The sequence below is a fragment of the Cajanus cajan genome, chromosome 7 (genome assembly GCF_000230855.2).
Source record: "Cajanus cajan strain Asha chromosome 7, NIPB_CcT2T_4, whole genome shotgun sequence".
Classification (NCBI taxonomy): domain Eukaryota; kingdom Viridiplantae; phylum Streptophyta; class Magnoliopsida; order Fabales; family Fabaceae; genus Cajanus; species Cajanus cajan.
In genome coordinates this window covers 41,044,897-41,055,753 of record NC_138523.1, presented here as the reverse complement: position 1 = coordinate 41,055,753, position 10,857 = coordinate 41,044,897, and the positions used below count along the sequence as shown (strand labels likewise).

The window sequence follows — 10,857 nt, the reverse complement described above, 5'->3', positions numbered from 1 at the left end:
TCTTCGGCTTTTTATCGTTGATTTCGTGATTGTAATTTTTGGTGATTTTGCCTAGGCCTCCACTAAAGCCGAGTTTAAGGTTCAATGGAATAAATCCTTCCATTTCCTGCTTGTTAGGGTGTTAGGGAAAGCAGTGAAAATTATATTATTTAAATAATACGATTATTTTTGTTGGAATAAGTTTGCTGATAAATGACTGAGATGTTTAATTTCATTTGGATATAAAAAAAATAAATAAATTATGCAGTAAATCAATTTAGAAAAACAATTGTTAAAACAACTATAAACTTTAAATTTTCATATTATAATTTAAAAAAAAAAGCTGTTAAAAAATTTAAGCTATTTTCCAATTATACAATTAAAAAAAAGCTTTTTTCGTTAGAAACAGCTGAAAACTTGGGAAAACATCTTTTCCCAAACGCACTTAGAGTATCCATGTTATTAAAAAAAAGAGGATTAAATATGTTTTGTAGTTTTAGAATTTCTGTTGAATTTTATTTTAATCATTAAATAAATGTTTTACTAGTTTAAGTTTTTGATTTATTTTTTGGTTAACATTTTTGGTCCCTAGAGTTAAGATTTATTGTTTATGGAGAAAATTCAAGGGATTAAAGTCAAATAAAATTTATTTAGAGACTAAGAAATTGACAAAAATTTATGGATTAAAAATATATTTAATTCATAAAATTATATTCGAGTACTTCCATATTCAACTTTAATTGGACGGCTTCGGTGGAGCAATTCAAATAGGATAAACTGCGTCATTCAACGTTCACTATAAGCTTAATTTACGCAAAAACCATACAAACAAATGACACACATGAATGAGGAACCAAACCTTGCACAACAGTAACACTTTCTCAATTTAATTTCCGGTAGCTTACATTCACACAGATAATTGAAAGTGTTATATAAGAGTGTACGCGGATTTCAAACTATCCAATTTAATTAAATTACATGTTTACATATTAGATTGGATGACTTTCATATCATCCCATTATAATTAGGTTGTATAATTCGATGAATTTGTTATCCAATTAATCAGACTCAATGCCTACAATAAATCATTAAATTAAATAAAAAACACTATGTACAATAACATATGATGCAATACTCCTCGCTGCTAATGTTGAGTTACAAAACAAGATATGAAACAAGAAAATTTTATGTAATTCAAATTTGTTATTAATGATTTAATGTTTACTTGTTTAGGACATTTGTTTTGGCTTCATTTTTTAAATCCCTTGAATTTTCCCCATAAACAATAAATCTATTTTTATGGTAATTGATTTTTAAAAAATATATTTCGGTAAATTAAATAATAATTACATACATTTTTATAATTTTGTTAGGATTTTTATTCTAATCTTATTTCTTAAACGGTGCTTTAGTTGAGAATGAAAACTCTCTGATACTAAAATTTAGTTAAGTAATCCGAAATCAATTAGCAATACATTTTTTTTTGTTCAATTAATATGGCATCTCTTTTGGCTGCATCGATTAAATTTAAAAATCTTATTCTTCAAAATGTACAGAATTAACATTAAAATGTGCAAAAATATTCAGGCATTTATGAGGTATTGGCATGTATACATTTGATGGCTTCAAGTAAAAGCTCTCTCTTAATTGGCTTGACTATATGATAGTCTATTCCAGTCTCTACCGCCATTTTTTCAGTGCATGCAGTCAATGCAATGATAGGAATGTGGACACCATACCGTTTCTCCATCTTTCGTATCTCCTTTGTTGCTTCAAGCCCATCCACTACTGGCATCTATTCAGTCAATCATACAAAATTAAATCACATACTGTTATAATAATGAATAATCAAATATCATGAGAGTAACATCTTATGAGCATTTTTTTTTCTTCGTAAATATGATTCATGCATAATTTTAAAATTGATAATCAAAGATTAATTTACAGTTTATGGAGTGTGATTTTCATTGATCAACTAAGAATATTATATTTACTTTTTGTATTCTAAGATAGACGTTATAATTATTGTGTCAAAAGACTTGATTTGAGGATCATAATTCGAATTTAACTCAGAAATAAAATGACAAGTAGAAAGAAAAAATATAGTAAGTAGTGATTACCTGACAATCCATTAAGATGTAATCATAAGGAGGATTAGAAAAATTCCGAGATAGAGCTTCACGCACTAGTTGAACAGCTTGTTGACCATTCTCACACTGCTCAATAGTTGCACCAAGAGAAATCAAAGTAACTGAAGCTAACTTGCGTAACAAATCAGAGTCCTCAGCAACCAAAAACTTCTTACCACTCAAGGGTTTCTTACACCCTGATGAGTCCCCACATTCTTGTATTTCTCCTTGATAAACATGACTTCGTATTTCCTTAAGTCGACTTCCCTTCCAAATTTGTTCACCACTTTGAAATGTGCTTCCATTATTTGTTGGAGACCTGTATTTTGACATGCTTGAATCCTCACAAGTCCTCAATGAATTTCTCTCACTAGTAATTTTCCTCTTACCCTTAGTAGAACTCAATTGGCACTCCCCACCAAATTCAGGAAGAAGCTTTATGGTATGAAACAAACGACTACCATGAAATGGTTTGGATATAACAATGTCATTTTGATCAATGACATTGAAGTTGGTATTACGCGCAAAAGGCTTGTCCAACAAAACCACCTTACAGGTGTTGCAGAACTCTCTTTTGAAGCTAGATACAATCTTGTAAAGCTCAACAAATTGTGGTGCAAGAGAATCAATCACAATAAGGATGAAGCCAGGGGTAGCTCCAATATCTGTCTTTTTGAAAACTAAAGGCATGTTCTCAATTACATCCATAGAACTCAAAGGAACTCTTGTGGATATAACAGGAGAATTATGAGATGTTGATTGAGAACTCAAATCTGAAGACTCATCAGAATATTGATGCTTTTGCTTGATCTTCTTAAGAGTATCCAACAAATGTTGCCCTGAATTTACAACTTTAACTTTGATCCCTATCCTCTCCATGAACCTTTGTAATGTCCTTAGACGCTCCTTGTCAACGATGAAAAGAACCACGAGAGAAGGCTCAGGCTTAGGACTAGAGCTAAAAATATGTAACCTAGGACTCATGGAACATGCTCTAAAGCTAGAACTCGTAGCATGCATTGTTTGCTCCTGAGCTTGGATTTTGTCTCTTGATCCACACTCAATATCATCCATTGTGCTACCATCGATCATTGTCTCATTCTCACATGTAAGAAGCACATTGAACCTGAAACATGTTCCTTTTTCACCGGTATCCTTCTCTATAATTTCAATATCTCCATGCATCAAACGCACCTAAAAAAAATGAGTTTAATAAGCATGTATACTTACAATTAACAAATCAAAAATCAATATGACTAAGATTGAATTGTTATGAGAATCATGTATAGTCCAATTATTATAAGAGTTTAATAGTAATACATTGATAATTTTACACAGTCAACCAATAAAATATCACACTTGATATGACTTTTTACTTATGATAATGTAAAAATTACTTTACACGTATATCAATTATCAGTAAACAAATAATTCACATGAGGTATCATTTATTATAAAAATAACAAACTTACGCAAAGTTTTTTTTATGAGAAGAATATTGCAATGTAAAAAACATATAACATAATGTTGGTGCGTGTTTTCTCAAGAGAATATTTATGTGGCTCAATGAACATATAATTCACAGTTGTTAGAGAAGAAGTAATACTTACCAAGCTCTGCACAATCCCAAGTCCCAAGCCAGTTCCTCCTTGGCCCAAAGCAGTTTCTTTAACTTGGACATAATCCTCGAACACAGACTTGTAATTCTCTTTAGGAATTCCTTTTCCCGTGTCATCCACGTCAAATATAAAATCCATGAAACGTGGTTCTTCTCGGACTGAATGCAGGGTTTCCATGTCACCGCGTGCTTCCTTTTTGTTACGAAATAAGTGTGATAAATATTTCTTGAAACTCCATTGGCTACAAGTGACTGTTGAGTTCTGCAATCTTGGCTTCTTAGTCCATGCACGAACCGCTATGTGCCCCTCATTAGTAAATTTAACAGCATTGCTCAGCAAATTACTCAAAACTTGTTTCAGTTTTCCCCTGTCACCTTTCACGCGTGAATATCTCATAACAGAACCATCACAAGGGTCCAATACAATATCTACACCTTTCTTCATAGCCACGGGATAGTAAAAGTCAACCACATCTTCTAGGAGAAGGAACACATTAAATTCCTCTTCCTCAAGAGGCATTTTCCCTGACTCTATTTTGCTTGTGTCAAGTATAGAATTCAACAGTCCTAATGTACAGAAAGAAAACAAGTTAACCAAGCTATTATATTATATGATACAATGTAATGACTAATGATAGAATATTATATTAGAATGACAAAATTTATTTAGCATGAATGGGTGATGTTAATTACCTAGTAAGTCATGGGTACAACTACTCATTTGTTTCAAATTGGTCTCCAATTCTGAACCGGGGACCACTAACTCATAAGAAATATCTATCAAGCCGGTGATGCCTGCGAGAGAAGCACGAACATCATGGCTTGCACTTGCAAGAGCATTGCTCTTATTCTTATTCTTTTTCTCAGCTCGTTGGGTCGCTTCCGACTTTTCGATGAGTGAGGCACACAAATGCATGTCTCGCCTCATGGCTTTGCAGGTTATGCATAGAAAACTGAACAAAGCAATAAATGCAGTGACCATCGTTGCTACAAATAATATCAATCCCTCTTTCTTGTAATTGAGATCAAAGCTCGCAAATCCTTTTTGTGGGAAAGCCAAGACATACACCTGAAATATCATCAAACAAAAGAAACAATATTCCATTATTTGAAAATTAAAACTTTTTGATATCTTATTGTAGTATTCCAATCAGAGACATGGAAACTATTCAATCTTACATTAGCAACGAACAGGGTATAACAAATATAACGTACCGATTCTATTCCCATTATATCCATGGTGTAGCATTTAACTAAATATTTAGTATCCCAAATATTCAAACTAGAAGTAGCAGCTTCATCCTTGCACGAGAGAGTGGCGTCATTACTCGTGAGATCGTCATTTGCATTCAGTGATTTGAAGAAAACTGTATCATTATAAAAGTCGACGAAGTGGGTATGTTGAAAGCCTTGCACAAGAACATTTCCATCTTTGGTGGCCAAATAAGATCTCACGCCTTGTTGGTCAATGCGAGTGACAAAATCAGATATAGCTTTTGCTGAAAACCCCATAGAGATCACTCCTTTACTCGTGATTCTAGCTGAACTGAGAAACAAAAGAACATCATCATTGTCCCACTTGGTTCCCAATGAAGCAAACCCATTTGACTCATCAATTCCTTCCTCAATCCAACTTGCATTCAGAAAAGGGTTAGATATTATGTCTAAGACTTCCCCATAAACCTCTCCAGTTTCACGATTCACAGGTTGAATATAGGTTTTGTTTGAGGCACCCCAACTAGATGATAAGTTAGAGTACATAGCAAGAGCTCGATCATGATCAGTGTAGTAAGAGAAAAAGAGACCTTCCGTCCCTGCGTATGAGATTTCAGCTAGGTATGGAACTGTCTCAAATGCTTGAAACAATGACGGAGCTACCTATAACATACAAAGCAAATAATTAAAACCACAAAGAAAAAATTCTTTATATGGGACAACTCCTATAAAACACTTAGTTAAGGAAAATGATAATACTGAATATAAACTATCATATCATATTTGAATGACTTAAGTATATATATATATATATATATATATATATATATATAATTTTAAAGTGATCATGTGATTATTTTTCAACTTATAATTTGATCATGTATATATTTTTATGATTTTCATGTCTCTGTAGCTAAATATTCTTACATGAGTGCACCCATATAATTTGAAGAAAAAAATAAAATAAAAAATCAACAATATGCTAATAAACTAACCTTCCCTTCAATATCAGAGAAGGAGATATAAGTTGTATCAAGGGTTGAACTCAGAAATCTTGCTAAATTGGTTGATGATGATTTCATAGGGTTTAACAGTTCAGCTGAGTGCTTAATTTCTGATTGCAATTGGGACACGATGTTTCTTGAGTTCAAATTCACATGGTTCTCCATATGTATGAACATGTAATACCAGCATGGTGTCAAAAAGATGAGAATTGTCAATGCACTAAATGCCTACAACAAATGTTTGTTTAACACGGATAAGTATACAAACATTTAAAAAAAAACATACTTATTGTGATTGGGTTGTGCTTATACTCCAATAAAATCAACTAATTTATTTGGCAATTCCTTGTTTAAGATAGAGGGTTTTCATGTCCTCTCTAACGAGACCACTATTATGTGAACAACTGTCTTTTATTTGCCACATTAGGAGAGTTCCATTTTTTTTTAATATTGCACTTTAATTCTAAGGACCCATTGTTTCGGTGCAAGGTTCTAATATTCAAAATTGTACTTCATTGAGGAAACTCACAAGTGCGGATGACATATAGTCATTGCCAAGAAATTTCAAAAATGAATAAATAAATAAATAAAATAATATTTTAGTTGAATTATTTATGTAATATCCAATTTTGGAATAACAAAGGAAATACTTGTTGAGTAAATACCTAAATATCTTGAGTTTGAAAATATGATAACTTAGTTTTTATGAAATTTATTATGCGTTGAATTTTTATGATATCGGTTAGTTAAAGATAAAAATATTATTCTTATCATTTAAGTAATTAATATTATAAGTTGAAATTACATATTGTTAGTATTCAAATTTTTGTATTACAATTTTGTTTTATAAATAGAGAACACCCATTAATAAAAATAGATAATATTTATCTAGAAAAAAAACTACAAATAACATACAAAATACAAAATACAACAAATACAAACTAACCTATAAGTTGTATATGAACAAAGTAAAAAGAGGGAAAGAACAGGTATGAAAAAGAGGAAGGTTAAATTCGAAGATGAAATTCAAATAAGTATCTAAAGATAATGAGTTAAGAAAAACTGGAAAAAAAATCTAAATATCTTTAATTTTCTCCATCAAAGATACGACGAGACATTTGAGAAAAACTTATTTCGACTTCCATCTTCATAAGTCGAAGAACCTTGAACATTATTCTTATTTTTATGAAGAAAATTAAAGATATTTAAACATATTTGACATTTTATAATATTGATAAATGAGATAAACAATTGAAAAGAGCAATTTTGAGCATAGTCTGACACATATTAGGCGTGATGTTAATTCTACGAGTCCAAATTGCTAAGGAATTGCCAAATTATTTTACGAAAATCAAATAAACCAATTTTAAAACTTAAATGGTGAAACATTATGAATTGCGTGATAATATGTTCAAATGAATAAGTGAAGAAAAAGAAGATATCAAGAATGATAGCATGAAAATCTCTCATTCATCGGCCACGAGGCTTATGCCATGAAAACGATAATAGCAGAATATGAAGAAGGAAAAAAATAAAAAGTTACATGAACTAATAAAAATACCAGTAGGAGGATCAGCAATGACGAAGGCCTCAAGGCCATTGATAGATGAAGATTCGTAGAATTGATAAATGGAGATTCGTAAGTCATCTGGATGTGATCAAGCTACTCTAAGTCGATGTCTGCATTGGAAACTCAATAAAATCATATTGATTTGTTTCACTGAATAGTGGAAATACTACACATGCACTTCTACAAATTGTAATTCTTTGGCAATAAGGAGAAAACATCTCTCTAGAATATTTGATATTCTCTGCACAATATAATATATCCTCTATAATCCAAACTTAATCTTTTTTCATTATTGCATACCAAAAAAGTAATAAAACTTGATTTCATTTATACTCACGAGCAAAAGTTTAGAATTCTACATTTAGCTAGAATAATATAAAAACGTAGAATCAAACTATTAACTAACATGCACAAAGTGCGAATTAGATATTAAAAAATGCATGTAAAGGCTTCATCAAAGATTTTTTACTTAATTTGTTAATTTTTCTTTGTATTATTGAAGATGATATACCAATATAGATATCGATAGTCTCCCATCCACGGATTGAGAAAAGAAAATATATTGTCAAACAAAAATTCATAAAACAAAATTCATAAAACAAAACTACACATTCATGAATCAATCTAAAATTGAAATGGGAGTTAACTACATGACTTCAACCATACAATATATATAAGTAATTAATCATCTCTGATCACATGGAGACGCAATCGCTGCTTGATGAAGCTTGAATCATAGAATTGATTATCAATATAATTTAGAAATTCCTCCAATCATATACTTCTAAATATTTTTTGTTACTTCTTTTTATTAACAAGATATTATGGAGTTCAAACCTGTGTTCTCTTCCTCTTTATCAAAAGCTAAAGTCAAGGGACTTAATTTTGTTACCCTATTCAGTTTTATATATGATTATCGTTGAGTATTTTTATATACTACAATGATCTTGTTTTTTTTTTAATCTGTATATACTACAACGATCTATGCAAAGGTAGTAATTTTTAATATTTTAATGATGAAAAGGAAAATAATAGGAAAGAAAATATATGCCTTTAAAAAAATTAAATAAGATAACTTATATGTTTAAAAAAAATCAGCATTAGAGTTTTATATAGATGGGGGATTTGTGGAAATACGAAATAGCGGTTTCCCTGAGGCTTCTATTGACTAAAAGTTTCCCTGATTTACAATACTAGTGTACGGCACATGGTTTCAGCTCAAAATTTCTGAATCTTTATTGATTCACCACAAAACTTCGGTAGCTAAACCATAATAAGGAAAACTTTCCAGTTTTTGTTTGTGAAATCCAGTTAATTTTAAATATTCACTATATTAGTTTTAAAATATAATAAATAACCAAACAAAAAGTTAAACTAACCATATTTATATTACAATTTTTTAGAATTTTCCACTTTAAACACACGTAAGCTAGCAAGTTATCGGCATATCTATTATTTTATTATCTATTTATTGTTAATTATTAAAAAGAGCAAGTCATCTAATCTCACTATATATGGATAGATAAAAACCTAATATCACTATATTTGTTATTTTCTGTCTAATTTTTGTAATTTTTAAATTCATAAAATCATATTATTACATTTAATTATAGTAATTAAGTTAATTATAATAAACCCTTCAAAAAAAAGTTAAATATAATAAAATAATATTAATCAACACATATTTTAATTTGAATTAACTAAAATGATTATAACGAATATATTAAAAAAAATTATTTCGCCGAAGATTCTTTGTATTCATAAAATATTTATTATAATAATTAAAATGGTTGTAATAAATAGATATTTTAATAACATCTATATATATATATATATTAATTTAAATTATTCGGGTGATTGAAATTAATATAATGGGGACTTTTTTTACTTTTTATTTTTTTTTATCTTCATTTCATTAAAATTTATTTTTTATTTTTATATGCTAACAAATTAAAATTAAAGGTTTATTGTGTTTATCATCTGTAAATTTTTTTCTTTAATCTGTTTAGGGCAACACATGCTACTAAAAAATGTTAAGTCTCGGGCTATTATATGGTATAATTTGATGTTTCTTTTATTTTTTTCATTTCAACTGATTTATAAAATCTTTCTTTTAGTGCTTTATTTTTAAATTTTATAGTAATCTTCTTTTTTTAAAAAAAAAATTGTATTTTTTAACCATTAATTTTAAAAGTTATGTTTTATGAAAATTTTTATTTTTTATATTTAAAAAATACTTTTACTCACACCACAAGAAAATTGTCATATAATGATACACATCTTATAGTGATATAATACTCGTTGCTAAAAATTAATTTCACCTACACTATAGATATTATATATATATATATATATATATATATATATTGATGTATTGTTAAAAAATATAAACTATAGTGGTATACAATATATGTTGCTGAATCTCATTTAAAATTAATATTAAAATTATGTGTAATTATATCTCAAATAGATTTATACCTATATACATTATATTTATAATGACACTTTTTGTATGTCACTGTATATAACAATTTTTGTAGTGTCACAATATCAAAGGTGAGAAATGATTAATTTTATTGTTTTTCTTTTCTTATTTTCTTTTTTCAACTTTTGTCGTTATAACACAGTAAGTTTTTTTTTTCCTCGTTAATTATTGTCTTTTAGTAATAATTACATGTTGAGGTGTTTTTGAAGTGTTTTGTTGAGAAACTCTAGGAGTTAAGAAAATCTTGAGAAGTCTTTTGATATTTTAAATAATTTCTCTGGACAAAGGTTTATTAGTTTGACCTTGAGGGAGTAGTATATAAGATTTCTTTTAACAATTGAATTTCATATGTTTAGTTCTTGAGAACCTTAGAGAGATAAGTTAGAGAGTTATGGAGTCAATGAGTTTCTCTTTTTCTCTAAACCTTCTCTTGAGGGTGATCTTTTCTCCAAAGTTTTGATTTGGTTGTGTTTGTTAATTCAGGTAAGTAGAAACGTGAATCAAGATTGTTGAGTTGTGCAAAGTTTCTAAAGCAGCTCAGAGCTAGTTTCCATTTTTTTTCCTCTTAAATTTTAAGACAATGGAAGCTAGAACCTTGTTTATGTTGGATTGTTAGAGTTTCAAGTTGCTTGATTGTCATCGAAATGTAAATGTGTTGGTTGATTTTAGATGGTGTAATAAAGGGTTGGGTTATGGATGCTTAGAGCATGTGGAGGTGGATTTTGATTATTTGAGATTGTTGAGGTAACATAATGTGTTTTAGATGTTGTACATTAATTATATGATTGATTGTATAATTAATTGTTGATTATTGTTAGTACTATTGTTTTAGAACTCTGGAGTCAAGGGACTTTAAG

At 29.3% G+C, this 10,857-nt stretch overlaps 1 protein-coding gene across 1 annotated transcript; it reads right to left on the bottom strand.

The window, feature by feature from the left end:
- Positions 1–34: 34 nt before the first annotated feature.
- Positions 35–9,206, bottom strand: LOC109809340 (histidine kinase CKI1). Its single transcript, XM_083059647.1, has 7 exons — positions 7,507–9,206; positions 5,937–6,173; positions 4,942–5,604; positions 4,420–4,795; positions 3,719–4,293; positions 2,100–3,302; positions 35–1,774 (listed from the first exon to the last, which is right to left on the bottom strand). Exons 1-7 carry the CDS (start codon positions 7,591–7,593, stop codon positions 1,571–1,573), a joined length of 3,345 nt encoding a protein of 1,114 aa, XP_082915773.1. The 5' UTR covers positions 7,594–9,206; the 3' UTR covers positions 35–1,570.
- Positions 9,207–10,857: the final 1,651 nt, after the last annotated feature.

Coding starts and splice junctions, on each gene's coding strand:
- LOC109809340 (XM_083059647.1), bottom strand. CDS start 7,593: ATGACTTACGAATCTCCATTTATCAATTCTACGAATCTTCATCTATCA. Junction 5,605..5,936: donor TCTCTGATATTGAAGGGAAG/GTTAGTTTATTA, acceptor TGTATGTTATAG/GTAGCTCCGTCATTGTTTCA. Junction 4,796..4,941: donor ATATAATGGGAATAGAATCG/GTACGTTATATT, acceptor ATGATATTTCAG/GTGTATGTCTTGGCTTTCCC.